The 26,336-nt window shown below is 40.1% G+C and overlaps 3 protein-coding genes across 13 annotated transcripts in view; 1 reads left to right on the forward strand and 2 right to left on the reverse strand.

Moving 5' to 3' along the window:
* Nucleotides 1-26,336, forward strand: part of caska (calcium/calmodulin-dependent serine protein kinase a) — a 121,445-nt gene that overhangs the window by 55,209 nt on the left and 39,900 nt on the right. For all 11 annotated transcript variants that reach the window (XM_044364921.1, XM_044364923.1, XM_044364927.1 and 8 more), the window contains exons 3-5: nt 2,470-2,575; nt 5,827-5,904; nt 6,101-6,173. In XM_044364921.1, the coding sequence (XP_044220856.1) occupies nt 2,470-2,575; nt 5,827-5,904; nt 6,101-6,173 (257 nt within the window). The remainder of the gene's footprint in view (nt 1-2,469; nt 2,576-5,826; nt 5,905-6,100; nt 6,174-26,336) is intronic.
* On the reverse strand, nt 15,604-18,028 carry LOC122991707 (probable G-protein coupled receptor 82). The gene is made up of 4 exons (XM_044364934.1): nt 17,903-18,028; nt 16,362-17,218; nt 16,037-16,171; nt 15,604-15,869 (listed from the first exon to the last, which is right to left on the reverse strand). Exons 1-4 carry the CDS (start codon nt 17,949-17,951, stop codon nt 15,645-15,647), a joined length of 1,266 nt encoding a protein of 421 aa, XP_044220869.1. The 5' UTR covers nt 17,952-18,028; the 3' UTR covers nt 15,604-15,644.
* Nucleotides 21,639-25,159, reverse strand: LOC122991706 (probable G-protein coupled receptor 34). Its single transcript, XM_044364933.1, has 3 exons — nt 24,597-25,159; nt 23,465-24,059; nt 21,639-23,345 (listed from the first exon to the last, which is right to left on the reverse strand). Exons 2-3 carry the CDS (start codon nt 24,040-24,042, stop codon nt 22,787-22,789), a joined length of 1,137 nt encoding a protein of 378 aa, XP_044220868.1. The 5' UTR covers nt 24,043-24,059; nt 24,597-25,159; the 3' UTR covers nt 21,639-22,786.

The following is a 26,336-nucleotide window of genomic DNA, read 5'->3' on the forward strand; positions in this document are numbered from 1 at the left end:
CGAACACACACCTCGCTCTATCATACTGCTCTGCCGCCTACTACTCTTGACACGTATTTGGCATATTACAAGAAATAAAAATTCACCATATTTCAGTTTGTTAAATAGGAAGGTGTACATATGTATATATGTTGGCTAGTGGTTCCTTTTTCCAAAATGCAAAACACTGTTGAAGATGGATGTATAAGATATATATAACAGTATCACAGTCTGCAGCGCCTACATTTGTCTGTCCACAAGTTACAGCTTCTACCTTATGTGTTGCTTCACAACTGAAGTAAAGGATTTGTTTTCATGTGTTCTTTTGGGCTAATCAGACTAAAATGCTAATAATGTAATTCAGAGAGCCATTCTGGAGGGAGGAAGGGAGGCTTGAAGTGAATAAATGGCAGACAAGTGAGAAGGAGAAATAGCATATGGTTGTAAGTGGTGGAAATAGTGATGATGAGGGGGGGAAGGATGCGTAAAGGAAGAGTAGACATCCAGACAAAATGTATATATGTGCAAGCATGTGTGGATGCGGTTTTAATGAAATTGTCATAGGTTGTTAAAGCTTCACTACAACACTTTTCAACACCATGAGGGTGTAGGTTTAAAGGATTTTCATCATCATTAGTCAATCAATATAATCCATAAAATGCTTCTAAATGTGTGTAATTTGTTGCCCCTAAAATGTTAACATTTTCTTTTATTTCATATCTTTTGAACAAGTAATCAGAAAAAAAAGTGTGTGTGTTTGTGCTGGAGACAGCACACACTCGTATTTTAAAGTTTGTTTCAATTCCTTTCCAAGTTTAAATGTTTGTAAAGCATTTTGACACAGTTTCCTGTATGAATTGTGCTATATAAATACATCTGCTTTGCCTAAAATGTCTGCAAACTGTGCTGAATTCCCATCACCATTTCCCAAATCCCAAGTTGACGTCTTCAAATGGATCATTTTCTCCAAACATCAGTCTGAAGATTCAGTTTATAATTATATAAACCTGAGACATGCAGCAGATTCTCACATTTCTGAGGCAGGAAACAGCAAATGTTTGGCATTATGACTTGAAAATGTACCTAAATGTTGACTCAATTTCCAGTATTTTTTGTCAATCAGCTTTCATTTAAAGGCTTTGTGATCCAGTGGTATGCTCCAGTTTTCACCAAATCGTCCAACCCTTCCAACCATCCATCCCGTTTTACATGACAGACAATTTTCCATTTGCATCAGAGAGACGGTGTCAGAATATTGATTGTCTAAGCTCTTTCTTTCTTGTCACTGTGCACATCAGTCTTGTCAACACTCTGGTTCCTTCAAATGATATCTTCTGTTTTATCTTATAAAAACAGAAATTGAAATGTACAGTTGCTTCCTGCCATTTGTTTCATGCAGGGTGCTGTATGTTTTTCCCTAATGTGGTTAGCTATGTCTGTCATCTCTCCCCAGCGATTCTTCCAAACAACCAGCCCGCATTGTTCTTTCAGCTTCAGTAACCCCCTGTATTAACCCTCTCCTTCATTAGCAACCAATTAAAGTGGTAGATGCTTATTTCCAGGCAGCAGTAAGAGGATCTAAAATAATGGGATAGATGCAAACAAACATCATTTGAACCAAAGGAGAGTGGAGACTTGTTGCCAATTTGCATAGAAGACACAGGATGAGTCATCATCAATCACAGTTTGTCAGGAGTGTGACCCTTACCTTTTTCCATTTTCTCCTTTGCTAACAGCGGGGGCTAAACTACACAGAGTCCTAAGGTAGGCAGGATCATCTGAAATGACGAAGTATAAAGCTGAGAAAGCTGCAGCAACACGGTTTCTTTCAACATCATGTCACTGATGCCTGAGAGAATGTTTGCTAAATAAGGAAGGAAGGTGCTCGCCAGTTTTATGACATGATGAGTGAAATGACAGTAAAAAGGCAAACTCTGACAGGGTCACGGATCATAGACTTTATAAAAAAGCAGAGGAGCACAAAAGACTTAATAGTAGAGAAGAAACGGTTAGTAGACTAGGTGATCAAGAAGAAAGGTGATCAAAAGTCAGTTTTCAAGCAAAAAGGCTAAATATTCCAATTTTTCAGTTGTGAGGATTTTTTAAAAAACCTTTTATTGAAAATTGTATGTGGACAAATATTTGCAATAAAGGGAAACAATAAAAATACTAAAAAATTTATATTTAAAAATATATATCCTAACAAAAACTCAATACAAAAAATAAGTAAATAGATATAATGCTTTCTTTTTTCTTATGTGATAGTAAACAGAATATTTGGAGGTTTTGGAGTGTTGGTCATAACCCCTCACTCTATTTTAAAGAGAGTCTCTGGTGTTCAGTGTAAATGTTGATAATTGACTAAGTTACCCCTGGGTGCTTTGGTTTCCTCCCTCAGTCCAAAGAACTGCATGCTCATCCTGCTGCTACGTGTACTCATCCTCCTTTCTCTCCGTCTCTCTCTTTCTCTCTCTCTCTGTGTGTTTTCAGATCTGAAGAGGGAGGCCAGTATCTGCCATATGCTGAAGCACCCCCACATCGTGGAGCTGCTGGAGACGTACAGCTCAGATGGGATGCTCTACATGGTTTTCGAGTTGTAAGTCTCATGCAGTGTCTGAAATTAACTTTTTGACTCACCTGCCAAGGGGACTGTTAGATGAAATAATCCACTGGCCAAACATATTTTTTACTGGCCAAAATAATAAATTGTCTTTTTGTGTCACATATACATTTGTTTCAGTACATTTCATTGAGATAATGAGGTAGTATGTTGAATATAAACTTAAAGAAGAGGCCAGAGCAAAATGTCCATAAAATAACCCAATAAACACACGTTATCAAAGCATGTTGGTACAGTCCAATATTTCATATTTATCAATGTTATACACAATGTTGTACGAAGAGATTTTGTTTTTGGTATTTTAAAAAAAAAAGATTTCATAATGCCAAATTGAGCAACATCTGCCGATCCAGATGTTCATTTTGTCTTTCTGTATAGTTAAGAAAAACTCAATCTGCAAGACAGTTTTGTAAATCTTACAGGTGAAGTAAACCAACAAAAACAAACATCTGCAGGGATTAAACTTCTCCGTCGCTACAATGGATTTCTGTCATTTGGGTTGAGAGAGAGAGAGAGAGAGAGAGATGTAACTTCTCATTCATTCTCTGTCTCGTTTGTGGACTTCACAAACGTGACACAGACCAGCAAATCATTCCGAGTGACAGATCGAACATCAGAATTTCACATGATGGTATAACAACAGTAAGATTTGTATTACTGTTGTTGAAGACGTGTGTAAAAATCACATATGTAGACACACGTGTTTCTACACTGTATAGAAACAAACATGAGTCATTTCGTCTGAGCCATCATGCCAGATATTTTATTAGGTGGCTATTTTAATACAAATATTTACCCGCCAGTGTAGCCTTCCAAGATGAACTCGCCAAATGGAAAATCTACACAAATGTGGCGCTTGGTTGGCGGGTGTTAATTTCAGACCCTGGTCTTATGGCGTAAGGTTTCCACTCAACACCAGAGAGCATGCAGCACAGGCCGTTGTATCTGCAGGAGAGTGTGAAGATGGGTTGGTGCTGGAAAAAGGGACATACAGTAGGGCGCGAGAAAACAGGGAGACAGAGAAAAGGATGACAGCGTGAGGAGGGAGGGTGCGGCAATAGCAGGACAGAGAAAGCAAACCCTGCGGTGGTTTTATATAATCAGTGCTGATAGGAGAAAGCTTGTTAGCTGAGGATGGGGGTGGAGTAAGAAAAAAGGAACGGAGAGACGGTGTGCAGAGGGTGAGTGCAGCACTATATACTGTATTATGAAGGGAAAGAGATGAGATTAAGATTTCACACTTGCTGCTACCTCAAGCTTTTCTCAAAGCTGCGCCTTCTCCGGGCTCCTCCCAGCCTGCTCTGTATCTTCATCTTTCCCCCTCACCCAGAACTAATTCCTTTATCATTTAATTCTGTTATCGCTGAACAGGCAAGTGCTGGGGTTTTGCACATAGGGGTGAAAACTTTCAAGGAAATGCAAGTGAACTCCATTTTAAAAGATTTTCAAGGTTTTTGGTGTTCATTTATGCATACACGTCTTGTTTATAATGCACAAGCATACACAGACACACACACTAAGGCACGCATGGGACTGCAGGTAGATCTGAGACCGTCTATGAGCGGTGCGGCCCTTTGAGAGCAGAGCAGATAACTGAGTAAACATGAAAGATAAATGCAGACAGCTTCATATATCTGCCTTTCCCCCCAGGTATCCCTCCTGGCTAATCAAACTGGCTAAAATGTGACGGTAGTTGGGTGGAGGAAATATGGATTTGCTGCAGCCATCTCCTACATAACAGCCTTGTTAAATTGGTGCAGAGGCTTAGTGACAATAAAGAAAAGTTTCAGTAATTGGGGGAAGAATGGGAACAGAGCAATTATGAGAGACAGAATCAGTTGTAGCTGAAAGACTAGGTCACAATAGAGTGCAAGTCTGTGTGAGTATGTGAGGGTGTGATTGTCATTCTGTACACTAGTATGTGTGTGTCTACGCAAGAAAAGAGCCAGCTAAACAGTACCGAGGCAGCGTGCAAGGGTCTGATGTCCATATCTTAAAAGTCCATCCCAAGCATTTTATTGATTTAGAGGTGCAACGTTTTTCTGTGCATTAAGATGCGCTTTCACCTCTGGCTAACAGCTGGTTTTAACTGGGCTGAGAAGCTGTCATTGTTAAAGCCATATTTATACTGTAAATTACTCCAGATGGATTTTATAAGTGCAAAAGCATTAAATCTGGCCATTAAAGCAACACTCCCCCCTGCTGAAGACTCGGTTAATGTGGTGGAGCTGCATGATTGTGTACAAATATTCTCATCTTTCTGAAAGTCTTCCATGTGTCTTATCTTACAAGAATGTGTTTGCAAATTGAAAATGGAAGTTGGTTTGACACATACACTTCTCGGATTTAAAAAAAGATTGACTGGTTTTATTCAGTAATTTATAAAATTATAGAGATTAATTCAAGAAGAGGAGTATGCAAATATATTGCTGTACTTTGTGCCACTATTTTCCTTCCATAAATTAAAGACAAATCATTAAAGGAGCCACATGATCTGACAGTGCAAAAGATTTAATTTGGTATCTGATGACACATGGATGTTGGTTCAGAGAACTCCACCTAACCATTTGTTTAGTGTGGATTTAAAATGGATGAAGTTTATATTTGCTTAGAGTATTTGCAGATTACACAAATCATTCTCTCCTGGTGCTGTATTCAAATATAGTGGTAACAACATAAGCTCCCTCTAGTGGAGTGTCTGTGGAAATACACTGACATCCTTTTTAAAAAAACCTGACATGGGCCTTTCCATCTGTGTATCTTGCTGATCGGACAAAGATTTCCAGGTAATTATTTTCTGGAAACATCAAAATCCCGCTCTGATGTCTGTTTGAAGGTACACACAAACATTACAAACCCCTGAACTTATTTAATTTACTGAACCTGAAGTTATTCTTAATGCTTTTGTAGTTATTCTTAAAGAATAACTTAAGGAAGGAAGTTGACGGAGACATTTAGAGCATCATATCAGCTGCATTCTTGGCAGCTGCGGCGATAAAGCTGTTTCTACCTCGACCCACCGAGACCAGACATAATTACAGCTTCTCCTCTACTGACCTACGTCTCCCATTTCACCCTCACAACCAATCACACAGAAGCACAGTGTTGAAGTTTTAATAAGAGTGACCTTTCCTTCGTACCCAGATTTCTGCCCTGACCTTTATGCCACACTGATCCTCTGTCTGTGTCTCTCCCTCTCCTTCAACCTCTGTCTCTGTCTTTATTAGTATGGATGGAGCGGACCTCTGTTTTGAGATTGTGAAGAGGGCAGATGCTGGCTTTGTCTACAGCGAAGCAGTGGCCAGGTGAGCTCCTTTTGATTTTTCTTCCTTAAGAGGATCTGTCATGCTGTTTAGTTTTTTTTTTGTGCTTGATATTGATTCTTGCAACCATTTCTTAAATGAAAACAAACACTTGCTGCACAGTGTATAGCACCCGTATTATTTATTGTTGCTTGATGCTTATTTATGATGATACAACTGTACAATGTCTTTTCCTCAGTCACTACATGAGACAGATCCTCGAGGCGCTACGCTATTGCCACGACAACAATGTCATCCATCGAGACGTCAAGGTATTTGTGACTTTTAGCTTCTTGCTTCACGCAAAACAGAGGACAGCCAATATCATCGCATTCTGGAGCTGCAAGTGCAATCTGTAACACTTCCAGTCAAGAAAAGTAGAAACACCAACAGTTGAGAATTGCAGATATAGTCCTGTCAATGTCCACCAAATACAGAAAAGGAACCTAACACCTCCTGACAATTTACATTAGCATCACAAGCAGGCAGTTGTGTTACAAGTGTTGTTTTTTAAATTTCATGCATTTCAAACCTGCAAAAGTTTTGGAGAATATTTTTTATTACACCACTGGGAATAGAGCAGAGAGAGCCATCATGTTTCCTTTGTTCTGCAGACTTTGAAGAGAAAAGGAGGTCGTAACCACATTTATCTTCTGAATATTCACAAGAGTTTTTGAACTTATCAGTTAACACATGGACTCTTCAAAGCAAGTTTTGGGGGGTTTTACAGCCACCTGCTGGATTGTATTTTCATTTGAGTGTTCAATATGTACTGAAGGTTAGTGTGACATAATACTGATTCATTTGTATGCCATTATTATTGTTAGAATTTGTAGCTAGTGGCTGGTGCGAGTGTAAAAAGTAAAACCTCAAAGAGGGGTTAGGGTGCAACACTAACTGCCTGCTGTGGTGCAAATGTTGAATTTGTAGCAGCTGCTACTTTCTTTGTTTGGAGGTCATATCATCGTCATGTCTACATCTGCAGGTCTAAACTGCTGCTACTGCTACTGCTACTGCTACTTTCCTTTTCTAGAGGTGCCACGAGTTGGCATGTGTAAAACTGGCCTGACAGTGACTGCAAAGAATCTGGAGCCTGCCAGACATGAATAAGAGAGCACAATTCCAACTACAGGTGTTTTGCATATGAAAATGCTCTCTGCCAGAATATCCTCCTAAAATAGATTTCAGCATGCCTCAGTCTTATGTTTGACACGTTTCCTAAAAAATCAGTCACCTTTCAACTGAGCTGTTTAGATCACTCTTTCATTTCTCTGTCCTTCTGAGCTCTGCATAGGATCCAAAACTATTCAGTTCCCAGTAGCGTTTGCGGTTCAACCTGCCGTGACATCACACTGGTTGAAATACTCTTCATGTGTCGATGTTAGAGGAAAAACGTGAGAGATGGTTTGGCCTCCATCATCTTAACACATAATGGTGCTGATCAGCTACAAATCAGCAGACGAGCCTCTCAGGTGTGACCCTGGTCTCGGTTAAGCTCACTGGTGAATATAAAACACTTTCAAATCAGGTTTCATTCATACAAAATAAGGCAAATAATTGCTTTAATTGTTTTGAATTGAACTATGGCTGCAGCCTGCTCTGTGGTAGATGGTGGAAAAAGTGTACTGACAGCAAGCATATCGTTTGCACAATGTGAAATCCAGGTGTCAAATACAGGATTTGCACTTATTTCCACTGTAGAATTAACATGCTTTTTACCGCTTTACTGTTTTTCCCTATTAATGGAGTATGTCTATAGATATTTAATTATGTGTGCATATGTGGGAAAAGGTCAATGCATTGATGATTGCATATGGCGAAGGTTTGCAGGTAGCTTTTGTATCAGCCAGCTTTAACCAAATCTTGTAATAAGCAGAGCCAGACGGATTTCAGGAAAAAAAACAACACCTCAAATAAGGCTTTGCATTCAAAGTGGTGCATCTTTCACCTCCTCTGTCACTCTCCGCACTCACAAACAAGCAGTGCAAAACACACTTCGTCCAACAGCTCCACCAGTTGTGAGTTTAATGGTTTTTATGTGATATTCGCAGAGCTCAGGTGCAGTACTGCCTTTTATATGTATTTTACTGCCTTTTCTGTGAGACTAACACATATTATATGGCCACAGTCATCTCCCAGCTTGTGGATTACTATCAGTCTTTTCAGCATTGTTCTGAGGTATTAGTCATTGCAGCATATACAGTCCTATCTCTCTGTCTTCAGCCAGCTGCTCTCCCATACAGGATCTCTACTGAATTACTGGCTTAGGCTTAGGTTCATTGTCTCACTGTGTGATACCCAGCCTGTAAGTTCAAAGGGTCATGAGGTGATACAGCTGGCAGTTTACAGATTTAGCGTGTGTGTGTGCATGTGTGTTTCAGTCTAACAGTGATGTTAGGTGTCATATCTACATGCACTGACTAGAGTTTTTCTCCCCGCATGCCTTCCTGCTACAAAGTCACAGCAACAGTCTCGATATGTCAACCAATTCTTTCCCGCATGGGCAGTATGTTCAATTGAGTACACTTGCTGTCAGCGTGTTGATTAATAATGTGACATACTATGCAGGGAGTGGCATTGGATGGCATGTTATACCTTTATTAGAGGAACAGTGGAGAGATGACAGGAATTGAGGGGGGGGGGGGGGGGGGGGGGGGGGGGGGGGTGATGGAGGGGTGACATGCAACAAAGTTCTGCAGCCGGGTTTGAACCCCAGACGTTGCGGTTATATGGCTTGACAAGCAGAGTAGCAGGGAATTCTTGTAAATGTTAAATGTGTTTTCCGCTCTCAGGTTGCACGTGAATCTGAATCATCAGTCAAAGACTAAGTTTCAGTATTGTGTATGTGTGTGTGTATCTGCATCATTGTGCTAATGTGTGGCCAACAGATAACACTTCTCACACTGGAGACACCCTCAAAATGAAAAAAACACACTTCCTTGTTTTTGTTTAGATTGTTTTTGTTTTTCCCCCAACAACTTACCAGACTTACAGAGATGTACATTAGAATGCATTTCAGCTAGACGTACAGTACCACTCAAAAGTTTGGACACATTTCTCATTCAAGTGAATGGGAAGGTGTGTAAACTTTTGACTGGTACTGTACACTGATATCTCTCACATCTCAGCAAGAAGGGGAGGATTAACTGGAACTCAGAATGAAGCTGTAAACCCTCAGTTAACCATTTCATTCATTCACTTTTTCTAGCAAAAATGCCAAACATGATCTGGTTGCAGCTAATTTTCTTTGTCTTATGTGACAGTAAACTGAATATTGTTCGTTTCAGACTGCAGTGTTTCCCCTATAGTCATTCAGCAGCGGTGCACCAAATTCTGAGCGCCGCTATTAAAATTTCACTTTCATTATTAATATCAATAGGCTACTAATGATTTTCACTCGCACATTGTACGAGCACAATAACACCCTGCATTAATGTGGAATTGTTTGAGTCATCCTCTCTCTTTTCATTCTTCAAAGGACATCTACGTGAAAGGTACTGTTATAAGAGTAGCATAGCTCCATTAAGGAATAGGGCAGTCCGTAATGTGTGCGTATGTGTAGTGAGTGTGTAAATGAGCATGTGTAGATGAGCGAGTGCAGAGAGTGAGTGGCAGAAAAATGACACTGAGTGTGAGCGGAGCAGAGGAAAAGGTTAGCAGTAAGTTGTCAGTCAGGCAGTAAATGTACAGTACAGATTATAAATACTGCAGTACAGATTATAAATACTGCAGCTCCTCAAGACCAAGAAAATACTCGTCTACTGAAGGGGGTTGGCCCCAAAGTTATCAACAACATCTTATCCTAACCTGACCAGGCTCACTTAAGGTGGACTGACCTTTAAGGTGGACCAGCAATTCTCCTTTTAGTGTCAATCTGACAGAGAACGGAGAAATGTGTGGCTGATGAGTGTCTTGCGTTTTTGATAAGCCTCACCCTGGGCTTTTGGAAATTGTGAAAGGCATTTTCACCATGTTATGCCATTTATAGACCAGATGAATAATTTATTAATTGAGAAAATATTTGGCAGACTAATCTGTAATGAAAATGATAGTTTTTTGCAGCCCTAAACAAAGCTGTATTTATCACACCAACCTCTATGAAGTGTCATCACAGATATTGATGAAATAACCAAACTAAAGGATTATACATACAGCACCAGTCAAAAGTTTGGACACACCCTCCCATTCACTTGTTTGAGAAAGTGTGTCCAAATGTTTGGTACTGTATGTGATGAATAGAACCGGGATATTTGTGAAAGGTGCCTGTTTGATCACTGAGGTACAAATGCAGCTTTGACATTGGCCCAGGGTGGTGTTCACTTCTATTATCACCATTTAACAGTGACTCTGTGAGCTCCTGTCTCAGGCTTATCAGATGTACTGCCCTGGATTTATGCCCTTTACAGGGGACACACACAAAACACTACTTACACATACACATGCAGTGCATTAACAACAAAGCTTGTCCTTGTTGAATATGGATCAGCTTGAGTGTGCCGCATCTTTCCATGCATGAAAGTCACTGAATTCATTTAAATCCCGATGTCCATAAATCACCCTGATGTCTCAGTATTTATCTTCCTCCACACGTCACCACAGACCTCCACCGGTGACAGCAGCTCCGGTTTGTTTGTGTGTCTATTTCTGTGGATCGGTGTGTTTGCCTTTGGCCCTCTCATTGCTACAGACAGTGTGCATGCAGCCGCCCTGCAAACTAATAGAGTTGGTTTATCTGGCTCAGTTTTGAATACACAAGTCTGAGAGCTGAAAGCCAGCGCCAATGCACAGTCTGAAGGTGAACTTTCTTTTCTGGGAATGTTTGTGCTATGGCATACTTTTCTGAAGTTGAAGTGAGGCTGAAGGTTTGATCTGCAAAGCACAGATCCTGACGTTGCGCTGAGCAATCAGAGGAATCCATAAACACGGCAAAACTTTTGATGCAAACATAAATGAATAGAAAGTCATGCTGGTGTAGACTATACCTTACAACGATAGTAGGCTATTGCTTTTATCCCCAGGTACGCTAAGGTGAGGGGATCTCCTGTCAGATGCTCCGAACAGAAGAAACAGCTTTCCATCTGTGAATTTTATAGCTTGCCTTCCTAGAATAAAACCTAGTGTTTCTGCAGGAAACAAGATTGAAAGTTTGCACAAACTTCAGCATTCATGCCTTCATGATTTAGCTTGTTGTGTTAAACTTGACATCTTTTTACACTGTGGTTAAATTTGTGTGTGTGCTTCTGTGTTGCAGTGTTGGTTTTAGAAGCTGGTGTTGGTCAGTGGACAATAAAGATAATCATAGCTCTTCTGTTTACAGACTCACAGTTGCTTCTAAGCGCATATCTTTCTGAGAAGTGACATCAATGCAACTTGGTTGTTTTCATGTTTTATTCTTGTTTTTAGTCTTTTTAGATTATTAGAATAGCAAATACCTCATTTAGCTTACTGTGCGTGTGCATACAACATGTAGTCCTAGGCTTTTGTTCTTTCTGAACCCTGATCATCATCTAAGGGAGTAGAGCTTGAGTTTGAGCTGCTGCACCGTATTTGATTTTCTGTGTGTATGTCTCAGTCCCTCTTCCTTGACTTTATCTGACCTGGCTGCCTAACAAATGCCACATTCTACATATGAATAGGTACAAGTGAGATAAATGGAAAGGAGACTCTTTTCCCTGCTGAATACTTGAATGCCAGTTGTTTTTACCAGGTGAAATGGCCCAAGTTCACTCGAACCTCCTTGTGATACACACACAGGACAATCAGCAGCATTGTTAGTGCTGTTTGTGTGGCGGTGGGTGACTGTATGGCAGAGTTAAAGGGCCAGTGTACTCCGTCAGAACCGCTCCATGGTTAAACATGTTGTATGAAATATCTCTGATCAAGCATAAACAGATCTTTAATGTTTTTTTAAATGGCATCCAATGGGCCTTGAGGTGTCAACCATTAGATTCTGACATTTAGATATCATATTCACACACACACACAAATGCACACAGACACACAAATATGGATGTTACACACTCATGCACAAATATCTGCATACACTACATCTATACACATACTGTTTACTCTTTTAGTTGTCTAGGTTTGATGGCAAAATTACACCTTTGTGTACCACAGAGCTTGTCAAATTCATGTCCATTTTGTTACGTCTTGGCAGCTGTGTTTGTTTCCTGTGAGTCTGATCTATCCAGAGTTGTCTAACTGTTCAGGATCTGCCTTCAAGAGCTAAAGAGAGAGACACAGCTTCTTCTGTCTATGTTTTAATATCGTCTGTGTGTCATCGCCCGAGATTGCCAACACCCACTCCAGTTATTACACATATGTATGTGATTTCTGTGCTGTGTATATGTTGTGTCTCCAGTGTTTCCCCTAGGTTGACTGCTTTGGGGCTGGGGGGGTGTCATATGTGAGGGGCTTATGAAAAACTCAAGACAGAGACTCATCAGCCAGACATTTCTCCGTTCTCTGTTAAAGATTGACACTAAAATGAGAATTGCTGGTCCACCTTAAGTGAGCCCGGTCAAGTTAAGCTAACGCGTTGTTGCTAACTTCGGGGCTAACCCCCTTCTATAGGTGAGTATTTTCTTTCTCTTGAGGAGCTGCAGCATTTATGAACTGACACACAGCCTGTACAGTACATTTACTGCCATATTGACAACTTACTGCTAAACTTTTCCTCTGCTCCGCTCGCATTCACGTCATGTTTCTGCCGCTCGCCCTCGGCGCCCGCGCAACTACACACACACACACACACACACACACACACACACACACACACACACACACACACGTACTGCCTTATTCCTTAACGGAGCTACGCTACTCTTGTACCTTTCACGTAGATGTCCTTTGAAGAACGAAGAGAGGGAGGATGACTAAAGAAAATCCACAATAATGTAGCTTGTTATTGTGCGCGCACAGTGTGCGAGTGAAAATCATTAGTAGCTCGTTGATATTAATGATCGTCCGAAATTTTGGCAGCGGCGCTCATAAGGCGGTGCGCCGCTACTGAATGAATATAGGGGAAACACTGTTTTCCATAGGAGACAGAGCACAACACATCATAATACAAGTAGGTCATCATTTAACCTAAATGTCAGATTAACATCACATTGTGAGTAGATAGAGATGCACATATTTTACTGTCAAGGAAACACTTATTTATTTACACAGCACCAGGCAGAAGTCTGACGCAATAAACCTGCAGCCTGCAAGCTGAACATGTGTATAAATTGTAGAATGACTAAGGAAATTATACTCTATGTTAATCCTCTCACTGCAAACTCAGTTGCCAAATTATTTTCACCAAACTCATTTCAAGATAATTTACCTTTTACTTGGGTTTGTCTCTGAGAAATGTTTCTGTACGGTGACAGTGGGTTAAATCCAGGACTGTAGTGTGTGTGTGTCTGTATGTGTGTGAAAACTGACATTTGGATATTTGACTTGCCAGTGACAAAATGCTTGCTGCACATGTAGGCTTACTGAGTGTCAAGATCACAGTTTTCCCATTGTTCCTGCTGATTCATCTCATCTTATTGCCTGTATCCATGTCATGTGTGAACCAGCTAACATATAATACAATCTGTATGTCTGTTTAAAAAAACTTAACAGTCTGTTGCTTCTATTGTAGTTTGAAGTGTTTACTAAGGGGAGGATGTGTAGTATCACTGTATGGTCATAAACAGGAAAAGCATCAGCAAAAGTCCCATCAAAAGGGGAACAAATCACCATGGTAACAATTATTAAGTTGTGACTGATTTATATCATGTAAGTTACAGTGTCATTCCCACACTACGTTCAAACTAAGCAACATTTTAACCTCTTAACATCCAGCGGGTCGCCACCGACCTGCTTAAGCCAGTTGTAAGCGGCTTAGCATCATGCAGTAATGAGTAAAAGCAACTGGCACAATTTGGCCTCTTGGAGATGTTTTAATGAGGTTCAGGGACACCAGTGACACCACAAACTAAAAACTCCATAAGGTTAAGACTAGAAGTCTGGAATTTTATACAGGTGTGGTTGACAAGATGTAGAAGGTACGTGGTGATTTGCATAGTTCTGGCATAAAGCACGTCCTAGTTATTGTTATTCAAATATGACTCATTATGGAAGAGGACCAAAAACACTTTTTCACATATTTGAACTGATGTAATTTTGGTTGTGTTTTAGCCACATGATAAACAAATGTCAACATTTCCAGAAACTAGGAGACGTTACTTTTCAAATGAAGCCTAATAAACACATTTTGGCCTTACAGTTCTACTGTTATAAGCTTTTCCATGTGGGTATGCCAAATGGGCGAAAATTTAAAAAAAAAAAAGGGTTGATGTTAAAAGGCTACACTTACACTGAGCTTAACAGGCTGCCGCTTATGAAAGTGTGAGAAACGAGGCGTAGTATGGATGATAATCAGTATGTACATGGCAGCCCTGGTTAGGTTTGGTCAATAGAGCTTATTTTCTATTATATTTTAGTCTTAACAGTTTCATAAAAGATGTCCCTCTGCGCTTTTGTGTGCAAGTCTTGAGGAATAAGTGGGCGTTACAAAAACCACCAAAGGACAAACAATGTCATTTTATTGATGGACTGATAACTTTTAAACAGCCTTGCATCTCCTGAGAGTGCTGGTAGCGATGATCTTTTGTGTCTGAGAAGATTTTGCCTGAACAATCAAACACAATAATCAGTCACCGTGGACAACCACTGAAACTAATGCTATCTCTGGGGAGACTCTTGCCTATCTCACACAAACAAATGAATGCAAGAATGCACACAGACACTCTCTCGTATATACATGCCCCAAACACACAGAGGTATAAGTAACACTCTTTGATACGGGCTGTATCATCTTTAATGAAGCTGAACAATTGGGAAAATTATGTGAATAACAGTAGCAATAATTCAGTAAGAAATTGGTCACAGCAAATGAGCGAAAAATGCCTTCAATTAAGCTACCACAGGTTACATTTATTGAGGTAAGCAAGTGTGACTTAGTTAATTTTCTTGTTGCCCAAATTAAACCTGCCCCTCCTGACGATGCACATTTTATATAATGTTTTTACTTTTTAAGGCAGCAATTTCCACAGAGGTGCATGTCCCTCCCAACCCCCTTACTTATCTATATTCACTTGAGTGAATTTAGAAGTTCCCCTCATCAAGTTCCCCTCATCAAGTTCCCCTCGCTTTTAACATCATATCAAAGACCTTGTAAGTAATAGTATATCACAGGCAGTTCAGCACATTATTTCTCCTCTCCTCTTTCTTCCATCCCCCCTACTCAGTGTGAATTCTTTTTTCCTGGCACTATTTCTTTAGGTGTGCTGTGTATTTTCCCCCCGGTCTGTGTGTATGTGTGTCTGTCTGCTTCAGTCTGAAAAGCCCAGGTCCCTTAGGAGACACACATCTGCAGGGGCCACACTTCGCAGAACATTGTCTTCTTGAAAACTCTCCCAATACGGTCTCACACACCTTGTGCACAAACACCAGTGTGTACTTCTTGCTTAATAATTTATACCCAATTACTGAACAAGGTTTATGACACATGGATATCAAATATGTATAGCCTGAGATTGCACATGAGGTTTGCTCTACAAACATTTCCGTGTACACTTGAAAAATGACATTATGTCACGTTGAAAGTCTTTCAAGATACTTTTATTTTTGACATGGTGAAAGAGAGAAGAGTAATGCGCAACAGAAGTCCCCAATCATCAAACAACAGGAAAATACAGTGCTGGCTACAAAACACTGTCGTGGCTTGAATTCGCAGTAGCTACATTTCCATCTCCCAACTGTCCAACCTTCTGACTGACACTTCCTGTAACTGACCAGCATTGAGCTTTGTTCCTCTTACACCTTAAAAGACTGAGGGTTTTATGGCGAAAGGTCTTGTCTAACAGGAAGTACATCAGGGGGTCAGTTGAACCTCTCAGTGCAGCCAGAAGTAACAGGCAGTTCTTCAACTAGACGAAGAGGAGAAGAAAACAATCTTCATCATCATTATATATTTTTTTTTTATGATTAACTAGTCTGGATACGATGGCGCACTATTGAAAAAATGTAGCAACATTTTAACTCGTACTGGTCTACTTTGGTATATGCTTGACTTAAGAAGGTGAAATGTTGTCACCTCGATGAGGATGGAGAGTGGATGACAGTGGTTGCCGATCTCGGGGCCGGGTGAATGTTTCGGCTGATCATGGGCCAGAGAAATGAAGATGGGTCTGAAGATGTGGTATGGCAGCAGGCACACTGAAAGAACAACCTGGATAGAGTTGTAAAAAAACACTTTAAGTCCTGGTTATCATTATGGAAACCAAAGTGAAATATAGATGATGTTAGTTTTAATATTAATATTATATTCTATGTTTTATTATTAATTCTGTTTGCTAATGCAATAAACTAACTTCAGCTTTGACAAAACAATGTTGTTATAGAATATAACTCATAGCCACCTGGATGACCACAATGTTTCGGAACACCCTACCCAGCAGGCTCTGGGAGGTGGTGACGTTTGTGCTGCGGCGTGAGCGTCTGATATGCCTCAGCAATGCCATGTAGGACAGCAGCACCAGTAGGTAACATAAAAAGAACACGGTTATGGCAGCCACATGGAAAGCTGCAGACCGACTGCCCCCCATTTCCATCGCAGGGCTGTAACACACCTCCACACGTCCTCCTGGCTCAGTTTTTCCACTGCCTCGCATAGCTTCTTTCACTGAGTAGTAAATTGATACTGGCACAGTCCAGCCTACTGCCAGCACCCACATTGTGATACACACCCTGCTGGCAAAGGAGGCCCTTGTGAGACGGGTGAAGAAACCGTGTGGCAGCAGCCTTGTACAGGCGCTCGGCCTGGAAGCGTGGGTGTGCTGGATGAGAGCTGCAAAGCGGCTGAGGGCCACCCATGTTAGAATCATGAGGCTTATGTAGATGTTAATGTAGAGCACTGGGGTGATGCCGTGCAGGACTAGCTGACACAGGGCGCCATGCATTGTCCAGGCTGAGCCCCTGGCATAGTAGGCTGCAAGGAAGGGCGCGGTGAGGGACAGCAGCAGGTTGGAGATACTCAGGTGGGACAGATAAATGTGAGTGGGGGATGTGATGGAGATGCACCGCAGGAACACCCACAAAGACAGTGCATTGCCTGGGAGAGCGGTGAGGAAGAGGAGTGCATAAACAAAGGGAAGGAAGAAGAGTGAAGCAGAGGTGGTGCAGAGGACGAGAACAGAGGAGGGGGGAGAAGACAGTACAGAAGACAAGAAAGAAGCATTATGTGGTGAAGATGTGTGAGATGTATGCTCCATTTGATCTGTAAGAGAACAAAAGCGGGAGGGAATGAGAGAAGTGAAAAGTTAGAGAAGACCAAATCAGCCATCCTACAAGATGGCACCTTCCTCCCAACAACTGAAAAGTTCTTGCTTGATTGTTGTCATTGTGTTGTCATTTCCTTTGTGGGTTACAAGAGTTATTTTTGGTGGATGACTTGTTTTGTGTGTGTGTGGGTTTGAGTTATGATCTAATCGTTTATAAGTGTAATAGATGGTAGATGTACAGCATAAGCTTTTTATTTTCAAAATTCTTCAAAATGTATTAATCAAAATTCATTCTTGTTTTACACCGCACATAAACATAATGAGAATGAGAAGAAAGTGTTAGTGTTTTACCTCAGTTTGAATTTTTACACATTTTTACTAATTTTTTATTTTATTTTCAAAATATTAATTTAAATAAAATAAAAGCTCTGGTAGCAGAATTGACTCAATCCCAGACTCCTCCTAATCATATGTCCGTCTCCTTGAGCAAGACACCCAACCCCACATTTCTCCCCATTCTGATTTATATGGTGATAATAAATATAACTCTCTTTAGACTTTTAATGTTTTAACTCCTAGTTTTCATTTAAGTCAGTATTAAAGATTAGACACAATAAAAGGTGCTTATTTCAGTGATATTATATGTAAAAAATGAATAGATAGATTTGCTTTATACATACCTCTGGCAGGAGCTCTGACAAGATCATCCAAAAACCACACAGGAATCATAAACAGCTACACTTGAGATTAAATATTCACAAGTGAAGGTAACAGCAGGCTCAGTATGAAGTTTTTCTGTGACTTCCCTACTGCTTTATAAGAACAAGAGATATATAGCAGAGCTGACATCTATGGGTGTGTTCTGACATAGTCTATATGTGTTCAGCTTCCTCATCATGCATGTGCTGCATTCAAGGTTAGATATGGATTTTTTTGTAAATCTAATGCATATTGAGTAATGTATTCAAATGTTATGCAGGGCTTCTTCCAAACTTAACTGACTCTTCTTATTCTTAATTTCCTCACATATAGCATTTAGAGTTTCCATTTTTCTCTTTCTAATTTAAGACTGTGTTCTCTGTTTCAGTTTCTCTTTGCTTCACAACCGAAGTCCTTGTCTTCCCCTGAGGTCTTGTCTACACAGAAATGATATCTAGATCTACAGTTGTGCCCAAAAATTTACATACCCAGGCAGAATCTGTAAGATGTGTACCGTTCACAGTGTCTACAGTTGTGACCATAAAGTTCAACTGTGGTCTCATCACTCCAAATAACTTTATTCCAGAAGTTTTGAGGCTTGTCTAGGTGCTGTTTGGCATATTGTAAGCAGGCTGTTTTGTGGCATTGGAACAGTAACGGCTTTATTCTGGCAACTTGACCGTGCAGCCCTTTTTTGTTCAAGTACTTCCTTATTGTGCATCTTGAAACAGCCACATGCAACTTGCAGCTGAGGCGTGTTGGTTTTTCTTTGCAACCTGAACAATTTTCCTGGCAGCTGTGGCTGAAAATCTTTGTTGGTCTACCTGACCGTGGCTTGGTATCAGCAGAACCCTTAATTTTCCACTTCTTTATCAGAGCTTGAACACTACTGATTGGCATTTTCAAATCTTTGGATATCTTTTTATATCCTTTTCCTGATTTATAAAGTTCAGCTCCCATTTCTTGCAGGTCCTTTGACAGTTCTTTTGCTTTCCTCATGGCTCAGTATCTAGTAAAGTCAGAGCAGCCCTGGATGAAATGTGCAGGGGTCTCTCAAGAGCTGAGAAACACATTGACTATTTATACACAGACACTAATTACAATCAAACAAGTCACAGGTGTGGAAACTTACCCTTCATAGCCATTTAAACCTGTGTGTGTCAACTTGTGTGTATATTATCAAGTCAAACATTCAAGGGTATGTAAACTTTTGATCAGGGCCATTTTGGTGATTTCAGTCATCATTATGATTTAAAAAGGGCACACACAATTATGTAAAAATAACATTAACTTTACCTAGAATGTTACCAGTTACCAGTAAAAGGCAGAATGGGCCTGTGGCCTGCTAGGTGTGTGTGATTTTTTTTTTTTTCAAGGAAACAACCCCTCACTGCAAATTAAGTACAATATTTAAGGAGGGATGTGATTGCTTCTACAGTTTGAACAGCCATGTTCATATTCAGCCTGTATTGTCATTAGGTCATCATTACCATTAAGTAATAGCCTTCGTATAATAAGAACTGTTGTATTAACCAGCTCTAAAATATTTATTTAATTGTAGACACAAAACAGTCTGTTTAGGCTGGTTTGAGTTTTACAGCTACATTGTCATCATCTTTTCAGATTAGCTGAAAATCATGTTTTCAAAAATCAAATTGGCTTAAATTTTGATTATTGTGGAGGTGTAAACAATATAAACTATATAAATGCAGCAGTAGTGGTAGGTTAGTTTGTAGGCTGAGTGAAATTGTGTTCTTTGGTCATCTGTGTTTAGGCAGGTGAAAAACAAATGGACAGACAGGCATAAATGACCAACCAACAGTAGTGGCATCTGCACATATTTTTGTAAACAATCTGTTATTGGTATCAAGAATTTTCATATCAGTGCATCCCTCACATTTTTGTTAGTTTGCTGCATGTGTGCGCATGATGTACACATGTTATGTGTATGTTTGCAAATTATGTACAATAACTCATCGTTCAAACAGCAGTGATTTGCATCTGATGCATCTAGGTCATGGAAGTGGTACTCAAAAAATTCATCTGGTAAACCTATGAGCACAACTGTTTTTATCTAGACGGAGTGCCTTAGTTTTTCTCCATGGTTGTCTGCGCCACTTGCGGACAAATATTCAGCAAGACTTCCTGGATTTTTTTTTTTTTTTTGTGTGTGTGTGTTTTCACCTGCCCTACTAAAGAGCATCAGTCGCATGAGCTATCAGAACCATGCAGCGCTTCCTCCTCCTGTTGTGATATGTGATATCTAGATCAGTTGGATATTCTTAACACTGTGTTTATTCTGCCTTGAGGTGGTGCTGCTGTTCTAGTTATAGTTGAGCAAAGAGTTGAGTGTGTTGTCAAAGGCTTACATTTCTCTGTTCTTATACTATAGAATCTGTATTCATTGACACACAACTATTTAAATTCTAAATTAAAAAACAAAACAAACTATGACTCAGCACTCTGTTATATGCTGAATACAATTCAATGTGCTTGAAAACAAGTAAATGACATCAAAATGTTATGTCCAGAGACACAGAACTTAGTAGGAAAGAAAAAAATAATAACTTTACACACCAAAAAAAGCTCTGACATTTGCATGGAGCAGCATTTTATCAGTAAAGCCTCATGCTTTCATCTCTGTGAAAGGTCCTCTGTAAGCTTGTGATCACCATCACAATTTGTAATGAAAGAATACGCTTTGATGTAGTCTGCAAAGTTGTCATTTTCTCTCCTTTAGTTTTGACTGAATGGCTCACATTGTGTTTGCTTAATGAGTTATGACACGTTTATTGTCTGTAGGTTTTCACATCGGCCCATTGTTTTTTTTTTATATTTCAGCAGCACTTTACCACAGATTTAAATAATATAGCTAAAATTAAGTTTAAAAAAAGACCTGATTAATACAGTGAGAACTCTTGCTTGACCATACAAAACATCCCTGGTCAAGTTCAGGATTTCTTGCCCTGAAATGATTATTTGATCAATCAATTATTGATTAATCAATCAAATAGTCAACAATTTTGTATTAATAGTTAAAGTCATGCAAAAACACTAAACTTTCTTTGGCTCCAGTTTCTCCAATGTGATAATTTGCAGCTTTTCTCTATTTTACATCAACATCATGTTGGTTGGACAAAACCAGCAATGTGAAGACATCACCTTGAGCTCTGGATAACTGAAGTGAACATTTTTAGCCAAGCTAGTGGCCTGGCTCTAATGTTGGTCTGTCTGTCTGTCTGTTGGTCCAACACTTTGGTCCAGACTGAAATATCTCAACAACAATTGGATGGATTTCATTGACATTTGGTACAGACAGACAGTGTTCCCTTCAGATGAAATTTAATCACTTTAAGTCCTAAAATGTTTATCTATTGCTCAGGTCAAAATTTCAATATGTGCAGTACTTTGGTTTATGACCAAATACCTGCAAAACTAATGACATTCCCACCAGGGTCAGCTGTAGTTTGTGTTTAGTGCTAATTACAAAATGCTAGCATGCTAACATCATCAACATTGTACCTGCTAAACATTTCATTGTAAGCGTTAATTGATTCATCAAAACAAAGTTTAATTTATAATGAAAATAATTGTTATAGTTTTTTATTTGTGTACAAAATCTCAGCATCAGTTTCTCTGTCCATACAGAGTGTTATACATGTTGTGTTGTTGCTCAATATGGTAAAACAGAATATATCCATTTGCGACATCATAAACTCACCATCATAGCACTTTATTGTTCACAAATGTTGGCTTGTCCATGGATACATTAATATCAGCACAATACTGTATTATGAAGTTGTGTACTTGAAAGGACGTCACACTTTTCCCCATTCATCTGAGACTGATCCATTGGGTCAGAAATGCTGTATCGTGCTATTCCAGAGTCTACCACAGGTTTCTGTTTGTATCTTGTCCAGTTGCTGAGATCTCGAGCAGACTTGGATCATGCTTTTTACATCACTGCGTGACCACTGGTGCCCTCATGGCAACAGCCTACATTAGGGCTGGGCAATTAATCGAATTTAGTTTTGATTACATATTTATGATTTTGGCTTCCAATGATTATGAAAACAAGATAATGAGATAAAACGATTATTGTGCCCCATTCCATTTTGCAATGATGATCTTGTTTTGTCTGTGTTATAAATTCAGCGCACCCCTTTCCTTTACAGTGGTGCGCTTTCACCCCTCTAAAAGCCCAAACTCACTCTCACTGGGAATCCACATATAAAGTGAGACATGAGCATTTTAACTGTTTAATCCACATCGACTCCGACCTGCATTCAGCGTCTCTGTGAGATGCACGTCACTCATACTCACTGTCTCGGACTTCATATGGATTATACATCTAATAAAATGGAAGCATATCTGTTCTGTGAGTTAATGAGTAATCGTGATCTCAGTATTGACCAAAATAATCATGATTGTGATTTTTGCCATAATAGAGCAGCCCTAGCCTACATCCAATCCTACCATTGTTACCACTTGTACCATAAGCTGCAGGTTGCCCCTAATCTCACCACATAGCTACAAAGAGTGGGTTGTACTGTATCTCAAAATGGGGATAATGGTAAGCAGTTGACAATTAATATGACAAGTTTTAACAAAATGACACAATTAGTATACAAGTTTAGCTAATATGATAAAACATTGTTTACTGGCCTAGACTGGATAATCAAACTTTGATGATGCTGCTCCAAAAAGTTTGTTTACTGCTGGTTGGCTGCTCGTGGCGGGAAGTTGAACAATTTCAGCCATTGGGGTGGCATTGGCAAATAGTCAGAAGATAGGCAGCGGTGGCAGCCATGATGTTAACACTGAATATGTCAACTGCTAGCTATTGCTGCAGCCCAGTTAGACAGTTAGGATTCATTAACTGTCTTCTCTTTCGAATTGCTGACGTTTGTCAGCCCTTTGTCGGTCCTCCCAGTCCTACCTTCCATCTCAGCAGTGGAGCTGCTCCCGCTGACTCCAGCAACATCTCGCAAGCAAAACAGATTGCTTACCAAGCGCACCACCTCCTTCCTCACCGAAGAGGACAACAAAAAGTACATGACAGGATCCAGGCAGCTGTTTAAGGCGGAAAACAGCAGAACCACCTCGTTGGCTTTGTCAGCCACATCCCTCCAGAAACACGAAGTGTCTGTTATCTGTGTTGTTATATAGAATACCCTGACCATGTGATAGGGGACAAAACAGACAGTGAAGAGAAAGAGGATGAAGAAGGATTTCCTGGCCGTTCGAGTGTAGCGCGAAGCATTGGGCAGGTCTGGTTTCTCTTGTGATGTTCTCAGAAGCTTGAGGGCGATCTTCCCATAGGACACCACCAGAGAGATGAATACAAGCCAAAAGACAACCAGCAAAAAGATGTTGATGTATGCTTTCCACTTTGCCTCATGGAGTTCCTTGTAGTGGAAACACCTGTAAACATCAAACAAGTAATATCAACTCATGCTGCTAATATCATACATGTTGGGATTTTTGACCAAAATGTAAAGACTCTATAAATAGATAAGAAAGTTTGATATTTTGTCACCAACCTTTCCGTCTGTAAATGATTCTTTGACATCAGTAATACCAAAGTCAAAGCAAAGGCCACAATCCAGATGACTATGCAGATGGCATTGCTCCGCCTTGTAGACCGCAGTCTGTGCTGCATCCCTGCTACACGATGGATCTTCAGGTAGCGATCCACGCTGATCAGCCCTAGCAGCGTGATACTAATATACATGTTCATGTAGAAGAGGTTGCCCACTACTTTACAAATGGTGGGACCCAGGGTCCAAATGTTACCTTGGCTGTGATAGAGTATCCTGAAAGGCAGACATACCACCAACAGCAGGTCTGCAAAAGCTACGTTGATGAGGAACACCCGCACAGAGTTCTTTTTTGAGTGAACAGAGAAGAAAACCCACAGAGCCACCAGGTTTCCAACTAGTCCCAGGATGAAGATTATAGAGTAGAGCACCGCCAACGGGATTTGCAATGCGCCATAATCCACACAAGTTTGTTGTGGGGCTGGGGTCATGGTCATCCTGCTAGTCTTCGCGGTGACAAGAAAAGGGGAGATGGAAGGCAAAGTCTGGAAGGCAGTTGTGGCCGAGGTGTTTTCTGTCATGGTGGTGATCCTTGGCCCTGCCAAAGAGAAGAAAAAATAATATCTCAAAAGGTGAAATATGTTGACTTAACTCTAATGTGGTTTGGAAGTTTTTTGATCCTCTCTGGAAAGTTTTGGACTCTCCTTAGTGCAGGTCTGTGTGACGGCAGGGCTCCAACTATATGGCTAAGCCCTAATCGGCATTAATCCTTCCCTCAGTAATCACATATAACACCAGCTGACCACCATACCACCAGGCATTGGAAAGCCCCAGAAGGAGCAACAGTGATAACTCTTTGCAAGTTAACAGATCTTAACTTTCTCCTCAGTATGAGTCATCTGATAGAGAGATGTTAGCGAAAAACCCACATTTTGCCGTACTTTTTACAATGCACCAAACAGTTAAACAGCCAAAGGTACACATTCAGTCAGATGGTGTCAAAAGATCAGTAACTGAAATAGGAGTAAAAGTCACAGGAACTTGCTTTGCTCACAGCACACAACCATTATCTGCACTCAATGTAACAAACTAAAGGATGTTAATATTTCAAAGAGGAACTTGTGAAAGTACTCACCTAGTCATTAAAGTTAATAAAAAATCCTTTCCGGTCTGCTTTCTTTGCATATATGCCAGTGTGGCAGAAAAGTATAAACCCCCACAAACGTACACGCACTCAGTGGTGGGGAGTAGTGGCTCACGTGTGGTTTCTGCACTCCTTTTCTATTCCACTCAGACTCAGTTACTCCAGCATATTTCCTTGAGTTGAATCTGTAGGTAAGAACATACTGCTTTCTTGAATAAACACATATAGTTCAAGATCAGTTCCTTAAGTTATTTTGGATCCAACTTTCCACTGCCGCCCATCTTTCAGTGACTAAATATTAGAAGTTCAAATGAAAACAAATGCTGCATAGAGTCTGCTTCTTTCTTTTGTTCCCTTTCTGTCCATTATCTCTGCAGTTATGAGAAGCTTGCCCTCCCCAGCTGTGCTGTACACACAGAGAAACGCTGAAGTGCAGAATGTGGGGATGTTGTACAGAGAAAACGTCAAGCTGTGGTCAACCCCTTTTTCCTTCCAACCACTATGCAGAAGTTAGGCTGAGAAAGAGAGAAAGACGGGGCTGGGCTCAGTGCACTACTTCTGAGCACACACATGAGGGCAAGCGTGGGATCACATATCATGCTCAACTTGTATATACAATATGCTTTCCACTATGGGTTCTAATTATAATATAGAGGTATCTGCTGAGTGTAGCCAACTGTGAATGAAAAAAGGCTCCCAAAATACCACTGTATGCCCTCACAATAATTAAAGCAATGCCTTCATAGTAAAGCAAGGTCAGGTTTAAATTGCCACCCAAGAGACATTAGCTGCTGTCAACCTCTATAGCCAAATCTGTAGGCGCAGGTCAGAGGAATCATATACCTGCTCTTGAATGTTAATCATGCCATCACATTATGACAGCTTGGGTCAGAGCAGAGGTATTATTAACAGTCAGTGCTGTGTGTGCCATACACAGAATATGATTTAAACATGGAGTTAATTATGCAGCCTAGAAAATACATCTTCTCTTAAGTGAAGGTCTCAAAACTGAGTATTATTTTGTGAAACCCAAAAAATAATACTCAGTCATGGCCATTTATACTCTTTTCATTCAACATATAAGTGAAAAAAATAAGACAGATGACGCTTGTGTCATATTATTGAAAGTTCATTCTTTACCTTGGAAAAAGCAGTTTTAGGTCAATTTGGACAAGAAGTCATTGAAGTGCTCAGAAAAATGTGATAACATCACGACAGCTGGCTGTTGAAGATCATGTGATACAATCAGAATCTCCAGAACAGCTACTGAGGGGACTTGAGATGTTATACATAAATTCATGTACATGCATACAGCTGCATATGCAACCATGCATGTACTCATGATGAGGCATGAGAAACTGCACGTAATTGCAAATACTGTCTATGAAATGAGTTTCGAGGGAGTCCAAAGCAGTGAAGAGGATGTGAGATGCTATGTGATCTGAAACTTTAAGCAAAGCAGAGCAGTCATGGTTCAGTTATTTGATCCAGAAAGTAAATATTGATCCATCCTTCAAGATAATGTGACACTGCAACTTTTTAGCACCTTCTCCTCTCATCAGCGTGTCTGACATGATTTAATTTGCAAGTTGATTCATTTCTCCTGAAGCAGTTTCTGTATTTCTGAGTGTGTCAAGCTGGAGACATCTCAGGTAGAAACACAACATAAAGAAATTGTATGAACTTACTTAATTGTGACTAAAAAAAACATTCTATTGAAAATACTGAAGC

The sequence above is a fragment of the Thunnus albacares genome, chromosome 11, assembly GCF_914725855.1.
Source record: "Thunnus albacares chromosome 11, fThuAlb1.1, whole genome shotgun sequence".
NCBI lineage: Eukaryota > Metazoa > Chordata > Actinopteri > Scombriformes > Scombridae > Thunnus > Thunnus albacares.

Coding starts and splice junctions, on each gene's coding strand:
- LOC122991706 (XM_044364933.1), bottom strand. CDS start 24,042: ATGACAGAAAACACCTCGGCCACAACTGCCTTCCAGACTTTGCCTTCC. Junction 23,346..23,464: donor AATCATTTACAGACGGAAAG/GTTGGTGACAAA, acceptor TGATGTTTACAG/GTGTTTCCACTACAAGGAAC.
- LOC122991707 (XM_044364934.1), bottom strand. CDS start 17,951: ATGATTCCTGTGTGGTTTTTGGATGATCTTGTCAGAGCTCCTGCCAGA. Junction 17,219..17,902: donor TGTCAGAGCTCCTGCCAGAG/GTATGTATAAAG, acceptor GTTCTCTTACAG/ATCAAATGGAGCATACATCT. Junction 16,172..16,361: donor GAAACATTGTGGTCATCCAG/GTGGCTATGAGT, acceptor AACTCTATCCAG/GTTGTTCTTTCAGTGTGCCT.